The following is a 23,658-nucleotide window of genomic DNA, read 5'->3' as shown; positions in this document are numbered from 1 at the left end:
ATTTATTTGTATGTCTAAATGTTTAGCCATACAGTAGAGGTTTTAAAAGCGATCCTATCCACGGCTTCAAAATGCAACCCTGAAGAGGTTGGTTCGGTCGTGCGCGCACATGTTGCGCGCTCCTGTTCGGCTGTGCGCCGTCACGAGCTGAAGGTGTCATGAAACGAAGAAAACTCACTAGTAGTGGGGAAGAACGCTAATAATATCAGCGCGTATGGCAACAAAGGAGACATCGGATTAAAAGCAATTTCTTGCAAACATGGCTAAGAACACATCGCTTTATTTTCGAATAGTCGAGGGCAGGAATCTCCCGGCCAAAGATGTGTAAGTAATTTAATAATTCCACCAGTTTCTCTGCTGTAGTCTGCGTGTATGTTGGGATATTCTGAATGGGTTAATTTTCTCTTAAATCAAACAATTTTTGCAAATAAAAAAGGGTATACACAGTTTTTAAAATATTGAATCATCAAAACTATTAAAAAAATTATTAATGTATTTTGCATTTTTTTGTTTGTTTATTAACCAAGCCTTAAATTGCCTAGACCTGGTTTTATTTTTGTTTTAAGATCTGGAACCAGTGATCCTTACTGCATCGTGAAAGTTGACAATGAAGTTGTGGCCAGGTGAGGTTTTTTTTAAAATTTGTTTGTTTGTTTATTTACTTTTTCCCTCATCCCCCAAAATCAACATATTTTCTGAACACATGCTATCAGCTGAATGTTCTTGTTCATATTTTAGCATACAGCATACAGTTGCCTCCTCTAACTCAGTATGTGTAGCCAGGGTGGAGTGTGTGTTTTTGTGCCCCTTCTCACACAGAGAACCCGACACTCCTCCAGCCTTTAAACACCCTTATGTAACCATGGAGAAGATGCATTAATTATTGCAGGGAGCACCTGTAAGAAATAGGGAATGCTGGGAGCTGCAATACACCTGACTGCATGTTTCAGTTTCAGTGGAAAAGTTTAAATGTTGCATGATTTGAAGAGAGGGAGGGGGGTCTTTAAACATGAAAAGAGGATGGATTCAGAGGCTATTGTTCCATCTATTATTGTGATAGTTAACAGCTCTGTGATTCACCCACACTGCAATAATTACTTTGCACTTGGAGCATTACTGGCCAACTGACGCTTGAGTGTGATGTTGGAGAATTGTGCTGCAAATTCCATGATGGTAAGGTGTTGGGTTATTATTTTTCAGTAGATCTCGCTGGCAGTGTATCAAAGATTGGTCTGTTTGAAGGGCAAAGAAAAAGCAGTTAAAGACGTCCTATTCAGAGTTCAAAGAATGCCCTATAAGAACACAGTTACACAAAAAAATATACTTTAATAACTGAGGAAACAACTGATGATTAGATACCACAGTTACAAAAGGAACTTGTCGGGAAGTTTTTCACACGAGCTTGGAGTACGGCAGTTTCTTTGAACAGAGGAGCGTCAGTCTTTAATGTTGGTTTATCTCTAGAGAAGAACTCATTCCTTTAGGTTTTGCTACCATAACTTTGTTTTTTATCCTACATCATTGCTCCGTCAGTGATAACTTTGCAGTTGCTGAGCTCAGGTAAAATAGATTCAAATTATGATACCACCATTACCATGCCTGACTTACAGGAAAAGTTTTCAGGCTGGAACACATTATTTACTTCTCTTTAATCTAAAAGTTTTGACTGACATTTTCTACTGTGTTGCCACGGGAATTCCAAACAGAAAGACCAATGATAACGAAGTACAAGCATTAATTAATGGCACTTTTAGAGCCAGTTGCTTACCTCCACATTTATGTGACACACATCCCTATTGTTCCGCGCTAACGCGATAGTGGAGAAATGCAAATTCTGTCGATAGCACAGAAACTTTTTCAGTTTGATAAGCACCAACATGCTTTCCTATCTGGGAATCAAAACATTCTCTGTGTGCATATCATGCTACATTTGAACAGATATGTGTATACATTTTGTAAAAAGCTGAAAAAGGTATGTAGAAAACATTTTAGATTACTTACTTTTTAAAATCATGAAATAATATGTTTTGTGACATTTGTGTAGCAGCTCAGCAAAAATAAATACATAAATAAATACATACAATAATTAATAATACAATTAGAAAAATAATTTGATTTGTAAGAATGTCACTTTGATTCAACTAACACCTTACTTTTTTAACAGTTATAATATATATATTTTCCAACACACAGTTGTTTAGCCATATTGTTGTTGCAGGATATGAACTTTAACAACAAAAGATGCATACAATTGTATTATTAGTTTATTAATTATTTGAAATCATTTGAATGCTCGAAATATCAGATTTTGAAATGTAATTGTTTTATCTGACAAAGATCTAAAATGCTTGATTTTTCAGAACTGCCACTGTGTGGAAGAACCTTAATCCTTTTTGGGGTGAAGAATACACGCTTCACCTCCCAATGGGGTTCCATTCACTCTCGTTTCTTATCATGGATGAGGACACGATTGGGTAAAAACGGAAACATTAAAATAGTCCATGTTTTGCCGTTATCAGGTCAGGGCATTACATTTATAGTGCTTAGTGTTTGTTTAACTTGAGATATGAATTGATATTTTTGGGGTTAAGAGTCCATGCTCTCCCAAAATGTTTTGGGAACCAAACAATCTCTAAGTCCTGGATAAATAAACTTAAATCAAACAAATGCTTGAAATGTCCAATAATCAGATTTTCTATCTTTTTATTAGCATTTATATATTTTTACTGAGATGTTCCATCAAAATGGCACTAAGTTAGTTTCTCATGTTTTCCTAACTTTTTTCTCACAGGCATGACGACGTTATTGGAAAGATTACATTAAGCAAAGAAGCCATTGGATCTCAAGCTAAAGGTATGATGAAACTAACCAGCGTGGGTCTGGAAATGGGTGAGAACCTAAACAAAGTTCAGAGGTCAAAACACATTGATCACACGGTGGAGTCAAGAGTGCAAGACCTTTAAAGTCTGGGAATGTTTTGCTTAAACTGTGCTACCATGCATGTGATGTAGTTTTCCCAAATGTCTTTCCAAAAGATCTGGAAGAAATGGCTTTAGGTTTGAACTCCATGACAAATTTCTTTACACAGACTTGAATCCATACCATCCTCTTCCTCTCTCAGAAAGCTTCACTGTGTCTCAATATTTACTTGGGTATCAACTGCTGAGCCTTCTGTAATTTTAGAGGAGACATATGGAAGTTTATGTTTGTGAAGTAGTTTTTTTCTAATAAGGAGGAGTTTGTCATGAAATGTTTGCGGCATATTGATAGTGGCATAGCCTTAACTCCTCTGATTCATGGCTACATGGTGCTACTGAGTCATTCCCTCCCTCTCACAGTCTGGCCTTGACTTCAAACCTTTATTCATTTTTATTTATTTATGAGAGATCAAATGTGTTCTGAAGCCGTAGCTCATCATTGGTCAGTATTTGCAGACAGTGACTGTTTCAAACTATTAACCTGTCCAGAAGGGTTCTGGATATCGTGCCTTGTGATTACCATGGCAACCATTCTTTTGGGCTTGAGATGATGCATTTTTATTGAGAGAAAATTTTTCAAATTGATTTCTCCTGAAATTTTTGGTCCATTGACTGTTTGACACAAACAGTTTGATTTATGGGGAAAGAAGGGGCTACACTACACTTAAGCACATAAATAAGGCCTATTGTACTTTTTATGTTTTTAAAACACTTTTATCATCGTTCATTTTTTGTTTTTTTGGTATATTTGGCTATACCATATGAATAATCGATGTAATCCATATAAATAATGTTAAAAAAGTTTAGAATAAACACTAAAACTTTCCCCACTGCTTTATATAACCCCAAAGTAAAGCTCAAAAATGCATTTTTTAAAATATTGAACAAGTCCAAAACAGAAAATAGTATTTGGAAGAATATCTATTGAAACTAATTTGAAAGATAAAAGGCCTGTCTAGTTTGCCTGTCTTGGTCTATAAAAAATGTGTTCTTTTTTAAAATCTTTTTGATGTGTAAGATCCTGGTTCATATGTAGTTGCTTTTTGTTCCTTTTTTATTTGTTTTTTTTTTGCTGCGTGACCTATTTTGTAGATTCTGCTCCTTGCTGTTGTTTTGTTTTTGTAAGTTTTGATTAATTGCTCCGGCCAATTTTTACTACTTTTTTACTACTAATTTTTACTACTACTGATTATTGAGTCCCTTTTACTTAGCTTTTTGCCATAGTTTAACTTAATTTTTTTGGTTATGTCTAACAGGTTTCCCCATACAGTCTTGGGTTCTTGGTTAATTTTTGTCCTGTTTTCCTTTGTCCTGTTTTTTCTCCTTCCTCCGAAAAAGCTGTTTTATTCAACATATATTTTGGGTCTTGAGCCTCTTTGCTCTCCGTAATGTATAACTTTTCCTTTACCTATGCTGGCAGTTTGTTTGTTCGTACTTTATTTCATTCAGATGCATAATGGATCTCTGCATTCAGGGAAATTAGTTATGAATTATTAACAGAAGAGCTGTGAAGTGCCACTCAAGCTGTTTCCTTTCCCTGTAAATTAAATAGTGAAAGTAATTTCTGGCAACAGAATATGTTAGACACTGAATGGAATATTTTCCTGTCCAAAAAACAAAAACAAACAAAAAAAACAGATAAAATCAAGCTTTTATTACAAAACTGTAGCAGGTGTAAAACATTTTTTCTACCTAAATATTTAAAATACATAAACAAATAATAATAATAAAAGTATGCATGATGTTAAAATAAATCCGAGTATAGGTTTTATGTAGTATTTGTTTTCGAATGCTAAATTTCAAATTCAAATTCACTCAACAACATATTAAGTTTCTTTAAAGCCAAACAAGACAAGATCTAATATCTAAAGCATGAAAGAGGGAGGTACTATTATGGTATGGGCATTTTTGCCTTTGGAACTTGGTTGCATGAATAAATAATGTGATATGTGATGGAATAAAACGATTAAGTTAAAAAGTGTAAAGGAAAAACTGAATGTTCAAATGTTGAAGAACTGGTAATACACATTATTTGTGTTTAAGCTTTGTAATGGTTTGATAGACTAGACATCAAATTTTTTTGATTAGTCATCCGTCTGTTTTCCCCTGAATGGATGTGTGGATGCATGGATGTCTTCATAAATATAAAAAAAATCTCTGGATACATTTTTAAAAAAGTAAGAACTTTTTTTTTCAACTGAAAGAAAAAGATGTTTGCAAAGGAATATAGTCTCCCATTAGAATGACCTTTTTTGGCTTCTTCTATGATGAACAAACATTACTGTTGGAGATTTCTTTTGTCAGAATGATCTGTTTGTAACCGACACATAACGTAAAAACATTTCGTTTGCTTCTGTTTTGTCACATCTAAACAGTCTTCCTTTCTCACTTTTAGCAGTCTAAAGAACATCTGTATGTGTGTTCTGATCAGGGATAGACAGCTGGCTGAACCTGACGACGGTCGACCCTGATGAAGATGTCCAAGGAGAGATCCACCTAAGTCTGCAGCTCCCAGAAGGCACAAAAAAGACCATTCTGCGTTGCCAAGTAATTGAAGCCAGGTAAAGGAGAACCCAGCCATGGCAGGCAGTGAAAAATGATGGTCCAAATATTCAAGTATGGAGGTTGTGACTGGATTATCAGGTAGACTGTCAAAGCACGTGTCAATGAAGGTTCTCATTCATTCAGGTGATGTCATGAAGTTGAATCATGGTATCAGGACTTAAAGTCTTCTTCTCAAAGCACACACCAATAGATATTTTCTCCCATATTTGTGGTCTTTGAGCTGCGGTTCATTTTTTTTAAAGCTGAACTGTTGCTCTGCAGACTTCATACTCTTTGGAGCTTTGCTGTCACTGTCACACATCTCACTGCTCCATCTGTGTCCCAGGCTATGATTTCTCACTCCCAGAAATAATGATCCTGTCAAACACAAAAGTGTTATTTAGATGGATAACAAACTTTGAATGCAGAACAAGTGGGGGGCTTTGCTTTTCCTGTTTGAGCACTTCATCTAATTTGCTTTGCATGTGTAACTAGGTGGTATGTTTAGCATTTTTGTTTATTGATCAGTCATGTTGTCTTCTGTTCTGCTGAAACCCACAGAGACCTGGCTCCGAGGGACATTTCTGGAACCTCTGATCCTTTTGCAAGAGTTATTTTCAACAACCGCAGTGCTGAGACTTCGGTGAGACATCAATGTAGGATTTATGTGTCACGTGCAAAAGAAAGTTATTTTAGTTCTTTAACGAGAAGATAAAATGCAAATCGTCTGTTTCCTACCCAGTCCCATTTGAACTATTACACTTACTCAAAATTGACTTTGATCCTCTAAACTTCATGTGACATATCTAGTGTTATTATTTCAATGCTGCAGGAGATTGGTGATTAGCGAAAAATTAATGTCTCTTCTATAATTGATTTGTCAAAATAAAAATGTTGTTTGTTTATCGGTTTTCTTTAAAGGTTTAATCAGTGAATCTTTCCACTTGGCTTGTCATGTACATCTGCTACAGCTGGACTTCTATTTCACACACCCATAAGTCTCCTCCTTGGCCTTTCTTTTCACCTCCCACCTTGTGGTTGCTCAGAATGTATTCTTCTAATGTTGTAGTCACCACTTCATTCCTTCTTTTTAAATCCACCTCAGTTTAAATCTTATTATCTGTTGCTCTTAATGTTTGAGCACCAGTTCCTAAATTGCCTAAATGTTCTTCTTTCTCCTTTCTTTTACTCTCATTTGTTTTCTTTGCTGAGCACACCTCTGTAAGGTTTTCTTCACTTGTTTACAGCTCTCCATTACTCATCACACATGTACTGTGATGTTCTAGCACGATCACAGTCACCATGTGTTGTGCTGGTGCTTGGGTGAAACTGGTTCATTTAACATTAGTAGGATCTCTCACAACATGAATTAAGGAATACATAAAGGTAATGCAACAAACCCTTAAAGTATACATCCCCATTAGTTTGAATTTCTTACCTTTATCTGAAAATGAACCCAAATGAACTTAAGGAACATTTTCAAATCCTGAGCCAATTTCAGATCTATGTCATCCTAAAAATTTGTTGTCATATATTTGTTTTATTTTCTCTTGTTTTTACATGGTAATAGTACAAGCTGGATTGTGCTGCTTTACACAAATAAAAACGTGTCGTTTAGGAAATAATATTATTTAATTGCTTGTGTCTTTTGACTAAAGTAAGGCTCAGAAGTACATTTGTTGGATTTCTTGAGATTTTTCTTCATCTTTGGCTCTAGATTATTAAAAGGACCCGTTTTCCTCACTGGGGAGAAACCTTGGAGCTGGAGTTGGATTCGGAAGGGCTGAGCGGGCAGCAGGGGACTGTTACTGTGGAGGTTTGGGACTGGGACATGGTGGGCAAGAATGACTTTCTAGGAAAGGTCAGCATTTCCATACTAGCCTGGGCAGTTTTTTCAGTGTTTACTGGATTCATCCCATTGTCATTCAAACCAGAGTATTGTTTCTGATCTAATGTTGAATTCTTGCATGTTTTTTATTTTCTTCCAGGTGGAAATCCCCTTTTCTTGTTTGCACAAAACACCTCTGTTGGAGGGCTGGTTTCGTTTGTTACCATTGGGCAACAATGAGGTTGATGTGGGGTGAGGATTATTGGTGTGTTTGTTCGTTCACTGTGACCACTTTGTTTATTTGCATAGTCAAGTAACTTTGGGTTCTATGACTGCATTTATTTAGTAAATGCTTCCAAGGAAAAGCAGTCATTCTCCTCAAGGATGCCCTTCATGCATTTAAATTAGCATTCACAGGTGTAACACCAGGTCTCTGACAGCATCTGCTTCTAGAGATAATTTTAGAACAAAGAGGGCGTAATGAAATGCATAGATGGAGTTATTGGAAAGTGAGTCACTGAAACTTAGTATGAAGATTCAGTGCTTAAAGGATAAAATGAGATAAATGACAACTAGCTTTTTTGACAATTCTCCTGAAAATAACAGTTTTTAATGACAGAAAATGAACTATACTGTTTGAACTATTTAAGATGATCAAGCTAAAATTTTCATTGTTGTAAGGATTTTTTTCAGTTTTTACTTTACACCAGATACTTTTGCTTTTGTAGGGGAAAGCTGGGTGCGTTGCGCCTGAAGGTGCGTTTGGTGGAAGATCGGATCTTGCCGTCGATGTACTACCAGCCCCTCATTGACCTTCTGGTCGAGTCGGTAATCTCCCCCGCAGAGGTCAGCATCTCAGCTTGTCCTCCTTACGGATTTTCAAATATTCACCCTCATCATGCCCAGAGACCTCAAGATTCCATTACACTTCTTCTATCTGAGGCCACACTCATGCATCGCATGCTACCTTAGTCCTCTTCTCAACAGGTGGAGGACAGCAGTGCTCTGACCATGCTTGAGGAGGTCACCACTGTCGAGAGCAGGCAGGATGTTGCAATGACTCTAGTGAAGATCTATCTTGGACAAGGCCTGGTGGTGCCTTTCCTTGATTACCTAAACACCCGAGAGGTCAACCACACCAGTAAGAAGAAAAGCCAAGGAGATTAAAAATATGAATGTTGTGTATTTTTCTGACGAAAACCGGTGTTCTTAAATGTCACTCGATATGAATCACTTTGCTTCTCTCTCCTTGTGGGCAGGCAGCTTTTAAACTTGACATTAACAATGCAGCTTGGACCAGTGTGGGCAGTGAACACTCACCAAAAACAGATTCTAGTTTTGTCATTATTTATTCACCCTGAAAGTCTTTGCATGGATTTTCTAGATGTTGTCGTGTCTGTTTTCTTACAAAGTATCCCTAAGACTGTTCCTAAAGAGTTGTCTTCATGGTCTTTGAGCTGTGTGGCTGTAGTTAAAGATAATAAGCATAGTGTCCAGGTTTCCATAGCAACTCCACATGATCCAAACTGTAACTGCTTGATCAGGAATAGATGCTGCAAGCCACCAGACATTAAAGTTGCACTGAGGGCAAAGCAAGAAAAAAATGCATTGTAGACCCACTATGCAGCATTGAAAGCATTGTCAGGCTATACCTGGCAGCTTTGGCCTGTCACCATGGACATTTTACTGAAGCTGTTCTGACAGATTTACTGTGCAGGAGGTTCAGGCTGTCCTTTTTTTAATGCTAATTTTTTCCTAACTAGAGCAGAATTTAGGGCAAACATACCAATATCATTTTTAACAGTTAAACAAAAAAATTCTCTGAAATTCTTGTTCTTTTGTTGTTGTAGCGGATCCAAATACATTATTTCGCTCCAACTCACTTGCCTCCAAAGCCATGGAACAATTCATGAAGGTACACTCATGTTTTTTCTAATGCAATACACTCATGTTTTTTCTGCACTCTCTGCATTTAGTAGATTTACATGGGTTGAATTATCTTCCTGTGACTGTGAATGAGTTGCCTTCAAAAAAAGCTCGGTTTTTCTGCTGTCAGGCTGTCGGGATGTTGTATCTGCATGAGGTGTTGAAACCCATCATCAACCGCATCTTTGATGAGAGGAAGTACATTGAGCTGGACCCGTGTAAGATCGACCTGAACCGCTCCAGGTAAAACACACACGGAAATCAGCTGTAAGTTTACAAGCGTGGTTGTAAACGTGTGCGTGTTTAAATGCTCAACCACAGGAGACGAGGAGCTCCATCTGTACCTCACTCTTGAGAGAAAGATATAACATTGGAAAACTGTAGAAAAAAATGATATGAAAAGGAGGGTTGTTGCTTGGCAACTGCCATGAGCCCCCTTGAGATATTTATCCATTCGTGACATGAAGGGGGATTTAACATCCGACATCCTCAGCCGCAGATCAGACATATCTCTTCTCAGTTAACATCTACTCTTGGATATAATACCATCAGCAATCAGTCCATTTGTCTAGTTCTCTAAAATAGCTACCCCTGACATGTGCTAACAACATGTTGAGATAGGGGGAATAGATTGTAGTTTTGGGGCATTGAGAAATATTTTTGATCTGGCTGAACTGTGCTCAGGCTTCGCACAACTAGGCCAAATCCATAACTGTGTTTTCTTTCCTGTGACCCAAATATTTGGGGGTTTACTAAAGCTTTCCTTTTTTCTGAAGACGTATTTCGTTTAAGGGTGCAGTGTCTGAGGCAGAGGTGCGGGACAGCAGCGCAGAGATGCTCCAAGGTTATTTAACCAGCATCATCGAGTCAATCGTGAGCTCTGTCGATCAATGTCCTTCTGTCATGAGAGTGGCCTTCAAACAGCTCCACAAGAGAGTCGAGGAGCAATTTACTGAGCCTGAGAATGAGGTTAGCGGGGAGCCAAGCATTTTCTCAAAACAAATTGATCAGTAGGTGTTTGGAATTTAAGTCTTTTGTTTTACTAACTTTCCTTTTCCCGTTTTGTTGACAGGATGTGAAGTACCTGGCCATCAGTGGATTCTTCTTCCTGCGTTTTTTTGCACCTGCTATTCTCACGCCTAAACTGTTCCACTTGAGAGACCAGCACGCTGACACACGCACCAGCAGAACTCTGCTACTGCTGGCCAAGGTTAGACACCCCTTAAAACCAAACAGTGCTGAAGTTAGAACATATGAATGAATTCACATTGCACGTTAAAAAAAAGAATACACACAATGCATTTTTCCTACAGACCATCGATCAAATAAATTGTAACGCTAAGAAAGGTTTTACTTTTACACTTTTTTTTTTCACTAAATGAGATCTTTTGTTTGGTGCTGGTCTCAAATTAGTTAGCACTGGGGCAGAAAATGTTTTACAAGCAAAGCATTTCAAAAGATTTACCCGGTCTGTAATATTATTCCTTATCAAAAGGGTTTCTAAAGGCAGATTTATATTCTGCGAGAAGTGAAGCATCTTATTGCATGAGACAGCAGCTATCTTTATATATATTTTTTGTCTTACAGCACCAAACATGTTTTGCTTACAACTTATTTTCAGTCCGATTACACAGTCAAACCCTGAGGCTGAATCATTAAGATAACAATTGTCTGATAGATTAACAATTTAAAGGCACAGTTTGAACAATGGATTGCTTTAAAAAAAGCAGGTGGTGGCAGCGATAAGCTATGAACAACACAAAAGACAACAAGGACGTTCAATGTCCAATAATTTGTGTCTATCTAACCCCATCAAGTATAAAGCAATAAAAAAAGTATCTAATTTTTAAGCCATTGTTGTTTAAAAAAATACCTAAAACAGCAGTGGGAGGACCTCTACTTCAGGTTTTGGAGCAGTATGAAAAGTCCTGACAAAAAACAAAGATTTGCCTTTTTGTCATGGTTGGCCATATGCAGTAAGTGTTAACAAAGTAATCCAGGCCTTACAGAGAGAGAGTTTCAGATTGAAGGTTCCTAAATCTGTTAAAGCGTATGCAAAAAGCTGGAGGGATCCTTTAAAAACAATTCCTCTCGACATAAAATTGCAAAGGATTCACAACGCTCACAATCTTCTGTTCATATCTTTAAAGAATTAGAACAGCTGGACAAATCCCTGTAGGCCAGGGACAAAGATAAAGCTTTTGTCAAAACAAATTTTGCATTTACTAAAGTAAGACGTTTTTCTACTTTTACTTTTACTGTACTTAGGGAGCTAAAGTTATGTGCCTTGTCTAGGCTACCCCACCTTGGTGGGACACAGCCTTGGTAAATAAAAAAAATAAAAAAATAAAAAAAGATAAAAGGACAAATATTTTTGCAACATTTGTATCACTTTCTCATAATTACCTAAAGAAGTAGATCAAAGAACAACATTCCTAGCAAAATATTATTGGTAGGAAATACACCGGACAAAAATAAGCCTAATGTGGTCATTTTAGAAGTGAGCAAAACCTCCCACATGTGACTTCTCTGGTCGCTGTCTATGGTGCTGAAATGCTGTTGCCATGGGTCTTTAGTTGGAACATGGAAAGGGCTATTTTTACCTCTGTGTGTGCCGGGACTAGACAGTGGTTCAAAGCAAAGCATCAGAGAGACGTAGAGAGGGACTTTCTTCTCAGCGTAAGCCAGGTGTGGGCTGGACAAAAGGCCTCACAGCATGCTTGGCCTCATGAACCCATTTGATCTTTGACTTTGAGATCTGCTGTCAGTGGGATGCGATCTGATGTGCTGAAAGAAGAGAGCAAGGGCAGCAAATTCTGTTTTTTGTATGGTCAACAGGCTCTCCAAAGTGTTGGGAACCTGGGCCTTCAGCTTGGTCATGGAAAAGAGCAGTGGATGGCACCCCTTCATCCCATCATCCTGCGCAGTGTGGCTTGTGTCAAGGATTTCCTGGACAAGCTGATTGACATTGATCACGACGTTGGTGAGGCTGAGAAAAACGAGCACACCACTGTGATTGCTGTACTAAAATCAAGGTTGCAGGCTGTTCAGTTCAGCCCAGTCTAAATCTTCCTGGTGAGATGAAGACAAAGTACTAAAGTATGTGGAAAAATATATCTATTCAACTACCAGTCAAGGACAGTATTGTGACGCTATTAATAAATTGCTAGAGTGAGCTTCCATGCTTGTTGTCAACTATGTCTTAGCTGCTGTCTTTCTATCATGATGTCTGTTTTGTGAAGTCCATTCTGCCTGACGTATCACGTTTCAGCCTCGGTTCTCGCATCACACCCATTCCTTTCACTGTAATGCCAATTTGACCTTTAATGCTTTTCAGGTGAATTTGTTGGGCACATTCAGACTCATGTTGTACCACTTTGGAGCCATACTTCAATCAGTGACAGAGCCCTGGAAAAAAATGTTTCTGACTTTTAAATGCTTGTTTCTTTTAATGACACAGCACCATCTTGTGTCAGCTCTGATGAACGAGTCCCGTTGTGTCCCTGCAGTGTTGGAGGTGCCTCAGAGGGCCATACTCCTGCCTTCAGTTATAGTGAAGGAAGGTTATCTCCACAAACACAAAGCAGAGGGAACGCAGCTGCTCTCCCGCTTTGCCTTCAAGAAACGCTACTTCTGGCTGACCAGTGAAACCTTGTCCTATGCCAAGACTTCTGAATGGCAGGTTAGTAAATGCCAATTGACTAAAGCCTTACACTCACATTTCGGTGTCAAATGACTTTGTTTTTCAAAACTTGTGCTGTCATCCCTGGTCAAAGCTACCATATCAAAGTGAAAAAAATAGCAATTTTTCATGATAAAAGGTGACATTATCGATATAGCGATAATGAATAAAGAGAAAACAGTTGCATGAAACATGCATGAATTTGCTTTTTTATTTCGTGTAAGATAATCAGTGTGGGTACTGTACACTGGCTGACCTTTTGATAGTGATCTGCTCTCATTCAGGGAAGGAAAAAGAGAGCTTTGAGCAGTCCAATATGTTCCTCTGAAACCAGTGGCAGTTCGAGCTTGAAAATGGCACCTTGGGCAAACCACTCCACATGGAACCCACCCACAAACAAGCCTTTCTGTGCTGAAAGATACTTGACAAATATCACAGAAAAATGTATTTATTTAAAGAAACAGTTAGGTGCTACATCATTTGTTTTGGTTAAAACTGCCTCTGTTCTGTCATGACATCTGGCAATCAGACAGAAACATAAAACTTAAAAAAAAATGAAAACTGATTTTGCATATCATTGTATATGGGTGTGTGAGTGTGGTTGCATAGAAAGTTTTTTAAATGATGCATGGCCTGTCTTTGTTTGAATCGACACGGTGGTTTGTGGCTGAATTGTTGCAGGTGCGCTCTTCAATCCCCATTCGGTGTGTATGTGCCATTGAGAGGGTGGATGAGAATGCCTTTCAGCAACAAAATGTAATGCAGGTCATCAGCCAGAACAATGACGGACAGCTGCAGACCATGTACATCCAGTGCAAGGTGGGTGTGGACCAACACCAGCCACAGTCCAGTCACCAAAAGGAGCATAGCTTTTTATGGATTTCTTAAATATTTTTACTTTTTGTAGTTCCAAGAAAATATTTTCTTTATATTTCCTACTACTGCTACTGTTTTTTTGTGGCCAGGTTAAAACTAATACTAGATTAAAATTCTTATCACATTTGTAATCTTGAAGAATCTCTGCTTTCCATTTATCTTGTGATTTGTGATGTTTTGTGTTTGTGTTTTGAAAAAGAATGTGAATGAGCTGAACCAGTGGTTGTCTGCAATCAGGAAAGTCAGCATATACAACGAGCGCATGCTACCATCCTTTCACCCAGGGGCTCATCGCAGTGGCAAGTGGACCTGCTGCCTGCAGGCGGAACGCACTGGTAATCCCTCTCTTATTTCTTCTAATCCTAACCAACGTCTGTGAGAACTCAAGCTTTGGAGTGATTATCACCCCATTTTCAATGAATGGTTACTGTTCATGTGTAAAATCTACTGAAGTAGACCTAAGACACTAGAGGGATTGTGAGGAATTATATAAATCCCAGATCATAAATTACACTGGCTCTCACTGTGCCTGATTGGCTAGTGATATGATCCCTCTTTACTTGACTTCTTGTCAGATAAATTCTAACTGACTTAAAATATCCACATCCCCACCAAGAGATGTCAAGAGTTTGTTGCCCTTTTAAAACTAGCCTCAGAGATGAATTTAGTTATGTATCTTTTTATTCCCAGCCCTTGATGATATTTAGTTGGCATTTTTTTTGTATGTTTCCTGCAAGGAAATGCAAAAAAAGCACAACATTTGTGGATAAATTGCCAGCACAACCATTGAGAACATTTGTTAAATCTCAGTTCCAGGCTGCAGCAGAACTCATTCAGCTGTGACTCTTGGAGACTGGAGTGACCCACTGGATCCTGATGTAGAAACTCAGATGATATTCAAGCAGCTTCTCCAGGGCAGAGACAAACTCAGGTGAGTTTTTGTTAAGATTCTTTTTAGCTCGCTTGCAGTTCCTTTACTTGACACTAGATGTCTGTGTTGAAACAGGAATGCACTGCTGCGCTACTGTCATGTTTAGCTTGGTGAAGCTCTAGTGGATAATATATTAAGATTATGACTGCAGGAAAAAGTATTTGGAGATGCCTGACGATGATCAGATGAGCAATAAGGAAATAAGGATCAACTCTGATGTTAGTCCAGGTGAGACTGACATGAGCATAAATGCACACTTTGATTTGGAAACATAATGTTCTGCATTTAAAGAAAAAAATTCAGTAGTTAGAGTTGGTAAAAGAATGTTTTCCAAGTCCTTTTTTTCTGTGCTGCAGATGGAGCAGAATCCATCCCTCAGCTTATGAAGCCAGGTCAAAGTGTGGCTGCTCGGCTGTTGGTGGTGATTGAGGATCTGGAGCAGGCTCACGTCACCTTCCAGCACAGAGAAAAAGAGGACACCCCCAGTGTCATTCTCAATCCCTAGACTGCTCATGGCCTTGGATTTATTAATGCCTAAAAGGCAGTAATCGTGCTGCAGGAGGTGGGCTACTAGTATGAATGAGTATGAGCTACCATCTTTCTTAAAAGGTTTCCACACGGCGAAGCCTTTTTAATACAATTCCTGAGGGTTGTACAGAGGATTTTATCACTTTCTCTGAGTGCCACAAAGAGTGCTGAGTGGAGACTACAATACTTGACAATGAAAGGTGGGCAAAGGACTTTGAAGCATGATCTGACTTAATATTTTTCTGTAGATAACAAGCAATCTGTTGCATGGGCTGCATCCACTTGTTAAATGCAAAGATAAGCTTTTATATTCTGAGACACTACAGACATTTGTGAAAAATGCTTCATGTAGTGTAATCCTCAGTATCTGGAAACTGAGTGTTTTCAAATTATTACTTTCAGTGTTTTTACTTCCTTGTTAGAGTTGGCCTCAATGTAGCAGTGACATCATTTCCACAGGTTATTGCACCATGAGTACATGCCATAAAAAGCTGCCACCAGTTCAGTTACTGAAATACTAATTTACTCTTTTTGTTTGGTGCTACAGCAAGCCAACTGTAAAATTAGTTCCCAATGCGATTTGCATTCTAGAAAAATTTCCATGCACTTGTTGTAGCCAGGCCTAAAGTCGTATGGGTAATATTTACTCTGCTTGTAAGTGTCAAGACATGTTTGAAATGCCAACTTACAGTTTTTGTAAAGCCAAGTGAATAGTAAATTAGCAAAACATTCAAATGAAAAAACAATTTAGCTTAAAACCCACACAGAAAATGTATAATATACACACCATCAATCCAAAGTGGTCAAAGTGCAAAAAGCCACATGAGTAAAAGATAAATAAAAAATAATAAAGCATTATTCATTTTTATTTAAATTTGTTTATTTAAAAAAAAGGCAAGCTGAATGCGAGCTGCACCATTCCGGGACTCTTTTCAGAGAAACCTTTTGGGGACGGCCCCAATGAGGTTTTTTCTGACCTAAAATATGCATTTCCTGGCCTTTCCTGAAGCTCTGACCAATCAGGCCATTCTAATTTAAATAGTAAACCTTATTACATTTTGTTTGAGCACTATAGAAATTCTTGTAGGGCCCAACAATAAGCTGATGCTTTCTCTGAATTTATTTAAAAACTAAACAAAAAATGGTAAAATCTTAAGATATTTTGGAAATCAATTTACCTTCTTCTCACTAATCTCAGTGACCAATGATTTAATTATTTTCATTGCAATATGTTTCATGTGTTTGCAGGCTTAATATTTACTTTTTTTCCTTTTAATCGCTGTTTTCCCCTGTTAAACAAAGACCGCTTCCTGCCTATTTATTGCAAATTCATAGCAATGATTTATTCCAGGTGTGTTGTAACTGTGAGTATGTCTGTAGTGTTTAATAAATGAATCCAGCAAAGTGTTCTTACAGTAAAACCATGCTGTTTATAAATGACCATTTCACATTTATTTAACTCTTTATTCTGGCACCAAAGAACATGGTCACATTTTGGAATGTTTTTTATTTGACCAGGTATTACTGATAAAAGTCATCTGTATATTTCTCTGATATCCCAGTTTCTAAATCAATGTAGCAAAATATTATATAGGTAAACACTAAGAATAGTTGACCCAAACTGCTGCGATGGTGCAGTGATGCAGCATGGGGGTGTCTTTTGGAGAGATGTGTGCAATGCGAGGCGTAAAAGCAGAAAGGTTTTACGCACCTGAGCTCTGGGCGACAGAATTATGAGGTGCTGGGTGGGCTGGAGGTGGGACAGACTTGAAAAGATCCCAAGGCCCTCTTTAGTATGCAGCAATCACAGCACCAGCATACAGCAGCCCCAGACAGAAAATGACCATGAGACGATTTATTGTCTGTGAGAACCATTTGAGCTGCTTTGCACAGTTCCTGCAAAGCTCATTTATATCCAAATAAAAGGGAGCTGAGCTGTCTAGAAGAAAGTAAAGTGTAGAGCTAATGGAAGGAGAATGAAGTTGATGCAGGGGGAGAAAATTCCAAACAAAATACCCCTGTCAAGGGCACATTTATTATTATTATTATTATTTTGTTTTTGCTCACAGGAAATACACAGACATGCAACAAAGTCATCACAATTCAATAAAGACTGATTGGTTAACAAGCCCTTTATAGTTTTGTCAGTGTCTGATAAAGTTTCATTTAATGTAACTCAAACACATGAGTATGCAAACTGAATAAAGGGGCACTTAAAAACATTCATTGAACACGGCGACCGAAAAGCGAGGAGAGCAGCCAAACGCCATCTCATCCCCAACAAACCAAACAAGACCTTTCTGTCCAAATAAAAGCCACAGAGGTAAATCATCAGAAAACCAAGGTGGTGACATTTTCATATGCAAAAAGCTATGCACTGTCAAGTACACCTGCAACACTATTTCTTAAGACATGCACCTCTTGTAGAGCATTTTGGATCTTCAAAAGACACGAACTTCAGCTTTGTCTACCAGACGCACACACTCATAACAATTCCCACAGACAAACAAAAAGAAAATTCACAGAAATGTCAAGGTATCAACTAGATAAAGAGGTACAGTTTGCAGCAGACACTACAAGAGTACTTATATGTTGGGACTGATCAAAGGAAAAGTTGAAGTTAACGATAACAATACAGTAATGTTATGTCTAAACTTCTTTTTTAAAGAGACTATCTTTTAAAAAAAGACATCAAAAATATATGCTTTTTAGATACATAGTATGTTAATATCCTCGGATTGCAACCTCTTTGAACCAGAAACCAGCCCTCCTGCTACACGTAAAATCCCTTAATAGATCTTAAAAATTGCATAAAAGTCCTGTTCTTTCTTCTTCAGCTATACAATCCATGTTTACATATGCCTAGTAATGTCTTAATCATTGCTCCTTTTGAAAGTCTTTACACCTGAAAACATTATATAGCCTTTAGGGGCCCGAATTGTGCATACCACCAGCCTGAGGAGAGGAAAGGTCAAAGAGGCAAAAGTTTGGGGATTCTTGTGAAGCTTCATTCAACATGAAAAACGCAAGTCTTCAATAAGATTACAAAGATTTTTCTACCAATGATCAGTTTTAGATAGAGGGATTCAAAAGTTATTTTCTGATTTTAAAAACAAGCTTAACTCATTTATATTAGCATTATGAGTTTGCCTTAGCTTTTTTGAGTTAGAAGGAAGTGGAAGTTTAAGATGCCAAACAAAAAAAAACAAAAAAAGGATTATTAATTGAAGGCAGAGATCTGCAACCTGAGGCTCCACAGCCACTTGTGGCTCTTTTGTCCCTCTATTGAAGAAAAAGGCTAATAGTTTTGATAAATAATTGGTTTGTAGTTTTGGTTTAACTGTTATAGTTGATAAAGTTTTGTCTTTTATGTGCACATTTTTAATATGTCAGACAGTTGAGCAAAATGATGGTAGAAGGCCGTGTTAGACTTTTTTGCATTTTTAATTCAAGTAATTCTGTTGCAGCAGGAGGATCATTTTTAATATAGAATGGGTTTTATTTTGAAAGGAACTTATATATGTGCTGCTGTTAAAATTTAAAAAAGTTATATTTGTTATATATAAAGAAATAAAACATTTATTTTTCTAAAAGGTGAAGAGGGACTTTGTGGATCCAGGGAGTTTTGGTCAATAGTAAAACTGGCCCAAATGGCTCTTTAGAGGTAAAGGTTGCAGATCCCAGATTTAAGGGAAACGTTTAACAAACTGCCTTCTTGTTAGAACTGGTTACCTCAAAAGTGGGACAACAGTAATAGCAAACTTTAATTTAAACTCTGTGGTGGCATTTCTGCATTTGAATTTCAGCGAAGATTTCAAGTGAAGCCCCTGTCTAACACATGTATTAAATTAGCTTTGCCTTTTATGTGTGACTACAGTAGCTGTGCTTGCTGCTGCTGCCAGAGCTGCCAGTGCAGTGGTGACCTTCACATCAGTACTGTAGCTGGGTCTTTGTAAGCACAGGGAGTAGACTGAAGTTGCTGCTGTCATTTTGGCCTCTTGGGCATTCCATAATCTGCTGCTCTCACTTTGCTTGCTGTAGTAAAAACTATGAGCACAATGGTGAAATTACTGCAAAGCTCGCTGCAGAAACCGAATTAAACTGAATCCAAATGTTAGTTACTGAAATCCTGAAAGGCAAGTTTAACCTAAAACCGAACAGCTTCAACAAAAAAAACATATAGCTAATTCTTCACAAAATTGTTTGATATCCTTAATTTTTACATGAAAAATATGTTTGCAGCTTAATATAATAAACAGGGGACAAACTTTTAAGGCCTTTAATCAAATTCACTTATTTTAGAAATGACATCTGTGAATCTGTTGTTCTTTTTAATAATAAAACAAGGCCTGAATTAATGCTAAATTAATGAAAGATAATTAAACTTTTAAGCCAGGTATCACGAACTTTCAGCTGAAAAACAATCCTGTCTTCTGGACAACCAAAAAAATAGAACTCTGTCATCTTTGGAGTGGGGTGGCCATCATCATGCTGCTAAAGCTCCCCCACCACTAATAAAAACATCTTTGTATTTGTCAGTGTTAAACGGCAGATCAACTACACAGATTCTACATTAAAGTAATACACAGCAGCAAACTCTATGACTACTTGTAATATATGATACATCCATAACAAGTCATATATTTATATATATTTAAGTCCTTTATGTCCCTGACAAACTGACAAATCTCGCCAGATTCAATGAATTCATGACAACATGAGTTTGTATATAAATATGTGGGACATTTTCTGTTTGAAATAGTATAAAAATAAAATAAACTTACACTATAGACTCAAATTGAGCTTGAAGTTAAAGGTATATCACATCAGTAAATGTTTTATATATATATATATATATATATATATATATATATATATATATATATATATATTCAGAGCATTGCAAGCCATTTCATTGGTACCAACCTAAAAAGTTTTTTTTTCTCCAAATGAAGCTGGAATAAAACAAAGAACAAATTGCCTCAAAGTGCAATGGAAGACTGTGATTCATCAATTCACCTTACACAAGCCCCTCAGCTTAATAAAATTGATTAGAGACACTTGTCGAGACTTTGCACCACTACATACCACCTCAGAAAGTAAGTGACTATCTCTACCTCACATCCATTAAATCTAAGAATAAAACAGGAAAACTTCAGCCTTCAACATAACCAGACTGACCTTTTTGTGTTTCCTACCGCAGCGGTGGAGGGAAGGGAGTTAACGCCATACAACAGGATTGACCCAAGCAGCTCTGAGTGAGTTCACGCTGGGAAAAATAGGTTTCACTGCTTGCTATCCAGGTAGTTGAGCCCAGTGTGCAACCTAACAGTGAGCAGGCTCCCAAGAGATTTAAACTGCAGGCGAGGGGAGAGAAGGCTAGAGATGGATCTCCCCAGGAAAATTACTGGTATCCGAAAGCCGATCGTCCGTCTGTGTTTGTTCCACGTTCCTCCTCAAGGACTTCAAGTTGCCTCACAGAAAGCAAAATGCACTCTCATCTTTCACTTATGGCCTACCTGATACATTGTGCCAGTGGCTGAGATAGTTCCAGCAGAGAGGATAAAAATGCAGGCTCTACATTCACTGTAACAAATTAGTTTCACCTTGGAGCTCAAATCCCGTTTTAGAGCCTTGGCATCACAACCAAACAGCAATTCTTTCAACAGAGGTCAAAGTTTTCCAAAGACAGTCAATCAGCAGGAGGAACCGCACAAAAACACCATCAAACACTAAGATTTTTGTCCTTAGCTCTCTAGAATACACGTGCTGCATCAGAACAAACACCAGTTTTTACAGGTGAATCCAGCTCCTACATAGGAGACTACAAAGGTTAAAAAAAAGATCTAAAATGGTATCACCATGGGCAAGAACCTTGTAAAATTTCATAAAAGGGAACCCCAAAAACAACACTAAAAATAAGGAAACTCAATTTTCAACTATTTGGATTCATTTGAGTGGTCTTTTCCAGTGACAACTGAACCTATATTCTCTTTGTTTGATATTATTTGTGCAGCATTGGTGGAAGTCATGCCATCAGGGCTTCAGCATTTATAATTAGGCAATCTGATCCTTGGTCATTTGAATGACTAACAGGTTATCATCATTTGTTTAAAATCCAGAAGGCTTTTGTAAGAGTCACTAACAGCTTCTCTCAACAGTATAAACATCTCTTTCCATCATTAAGGACTTTTTCCATGGAAAATACATGCTCATGGCATGGCTCATCAACTAACAGAGGGGAGATCTTTCCAAAACATTCTGCTTCTATTGCTCTCACCAACTGTTTCTAAAGGTTTAGTTTCAGTTAAGGAGTCTAAAACTGTCTGCTGCATGTGCAGAGTTCCCCCTCTTCGAAAGACTTGGTAGATTGGGTTTCTGTGTGACCAAATTCTGTCCATCAGTCCTTCAGATTGTCCTCTCCAACCCCCTGGGCTGAGAGCTCAGCCAACACGTTGTCCAAGTAGTTTGGGTCAGGGTAGCCATGGCCAGTCAAGTTGGAGCCAAATTCTGTCTTATGGTGAATCTCGTTCCACACCACAGTGTCCGACTCTCCTGTGGTGCTGGATGTGCCGATGGTGAAGATAAGGCGGCGGTCCCAGGCCATGATCAGCAGCTTCAGGACCTGGAGACAGAGAAAAGAGAATAGAAGGGTCGCGGAAGTGTGAAGATGTGCAGAACAGCAAAAAAAATTGTTTTTATCTAGAACTGGTTTCAGGGCTCACCCTCCTGCCTTTCTCATTATCAGGAAGGTAGCAGTGTCGAGGGAAGCCTCTCGCACTAAACTTCTTCCCTGAGTTGGGGTGCTCGTTGGTCTGGAGAAAATGTTAAGAAGGAAAAAAATTTAAAGTCATTCGATTCTAATTAAAGCCTAATTGTTTGCAAATGTCATCAGTGCCCCAAGGACGTGCCTGACTGTTAACATGGTTTAGACAGGGGGCCATTGAGGCATGCTCCACTGCAAATGTGTAATTAACTCTTTAACAATCCTTAAAGGTTTATGTAACATGATGAATAAATAAATTAGCTTGATTAAAATGAATGTAAAATTTGATGGGATTGTTTATGAAACTCATTCTGATGAGCAAAATGTGAAGATCTTTGTTGCAATAAAACAATTCTTTACAGGAGATTGTAGGTAAAATACTGCTCTTGCAAGGTTATTCTGTTTAACTCAACAGCTAATAAAAATTAGCAGGATTTTTTCAGAGGGCAATTGGACAGAGTATATAGAAAGGGAGATATAACTCCAGCAGAACTCTAGCTTTGCTCCTTGGTACTGCTTCATGACCTCCAGCATGTCTGACCCTGGGGACACAAAGTCTGCTGCTCTGGTGGACAGAGATTATTTTGCTCCCTTCATTAACAACAATATCAGCAGTCAGTAGAAAATGCCATCTCTCTGTTGTGTGACTGCAGAGTATAATGAACAAAAAAATAAAAATCTGAGAACGTTTCGGTTTATGAAATGCCAAATTTAGATTTTTCTCCTCATTATTACACCCATAGTCTCATTACTGGGTCTGGACTTTCCTCTGGTCCACATACCCTTCACACAAAATCTGCATGTCACACTTAAGCAGTTGCAGTGAGTTCACAGATTTATGGGGCAGAGACAGCAGATCAAAGCACAGAATTTGGGATTAGGTTAACTCTAAAAGGTTTCACCTGAATCCCCGCAGGAATGTCATAGACAATGCGAATAGTCTTGCAGTCTGGGTGACCGGGCAGGGAGTGAGGGATGACGTGATACTCCATCTTCCCAGGGGGCTGGGTGCCTGTCTTCTCTCCATAAATGGTTTTGCATGTTGGGCACTGAAGGCTGCCATCCTGGTCAAAAGCAACAACAGAAATGAACAGGTTCAAATAAGGCGCATGATGAGAGAATACTGTTAATAATCTGTTATTTGTTTAAAAATATACAAGTATCTACAAATAAGTGAAGATGTTATGTTTAACATAAGAAATTATTTTCTTAGTAGTGACACAAAGAAAAATGAAGACAAAACTCAGTCCTTCTCCTAGGCTTCAGGGAGCTTAAGATGATTATTTTTTATCATCCCTTGCGTGATTCATTGCTTCCTTTTAAAACTGACAAAAAGTGCTGATGGTCAACAGTTGGTTGCTGATGAATATGCTTTTACTTGCCTTATCTGCAGCAGTAAGCAGAAAAAAAAATGTGCATGTCATGCAAGTATAAAAAAAATAAGTGAGCAACATTTACAGAGATTTTACCAAGTACTGGGCTCCTGTGACAGATCTGATGAGTGCAGGATATTTTTCTGCCTGATTATTTGTTGGTGCAATGCAAACCCAGTCAAGCTGGAAGACGATGGAAGTTTACAATCTCAGCCCTGAGCGATAT

At 38.1% G+C, this 23,658-nt stretch overlaps 2 protein-coding genes across 4 annotated transcripts in view; one reads left to right on the top strand and one right to left on the bottom strand.

Moving 5' to 3' along the window:
- Positions 1–112: 112 nt before the first annotated feature.
- Positions 113–16,714, top strand: rasal1a (RAS protein activator like 1a (GAP1 like)). Of its 2 annotated transcripts, none has more exons than XM_011479404.4 (21): positions 113–324; positions 567–623; positions 2,361–2,474; positions 2,792–2,853; positions 5,410–5,539; positions 6,084–6,165; positions 7,240–7,383; positions 7,511–7,602; positions 8,079–8,178; positions 8,338–8,491; positions 9,201–9,265; positions 9,407–9,519; positions 10,053–10,245; positions 10,349–10,486; positions 12,115–12,259; positions 12,786–12,958; positions 13,640–13,777; positions 14,034–14,169; positions 14,645–14,765; positions 14,917–14,993; positions 15,122–16,714. In XM_011479404.4, the coding sequence occupies exons 1-21, from the start codon at positions 260–262 to the stop codon at positions 15,268–15,270; spliced, it is 2,448 nt and encodes an 815-aa protein (XP_011477706.1). In that variant the 5' UTR covers positions 113–259; the 3' UTR covers positions 15,271–16,714. The 2 variants fall into 2 exon arrangements, with proteins under 2 accessions (XP_011477706.1, XP_011477705.1); XM_011479403.4 differs by having other exon boundaries at positions 8,079–8,196.
- A 580-nt stretch (positions 16,715–17,294) lies between these two features.
- The window catches only part of dtx1 (deltex 1, E3 ubiquitin ligase), a 46,289-nt gene continuing 39,925 nt past the window's right edge, over positions 17,295–23,658 (bottom strand). For both annotated transcript variants that reach the window (XM_004072710.5, XM_011479405.4), the window contains exons 8-10: positions 22,962–23,123; positions 22,019–22,108; positions 17,295–21,918 (exon numbers count right to left, since the gene is read on the bottom strand). In XM_004072710.5, the coding sequence (XP_004072758.1) occupies positions 21,694–21,918; positions 22,019–22,108; positions 22,962–23,123 (477 nt within the window). In that variant the 3' untranslated portion in view covers positions 17,295–21,693. The remainder of the gene's footprint in view (positions 21,919–22,018; positions 22,109–22,961; positions 23,124–23,658) is intronic.

This window comes from Oryzias latipes, chromosome 9 (assembly GCF_053564925.1).
Source record: "Oryzias latipes strain Hd-rR chromosome 9, Olatipes_Hd-rR_3.1".
NCBI classification, from domain to species: Eukaryota; Metazoa; Chordata; class Actinopteri; order Beloniformes; family Adrianichthyidae; genus Oryzias; species Oryzias latipes.
Note: the sequence above shows the minus strand (reverse complement) of the source record. Positions and strands in the feature narration are given on the sequence as shown.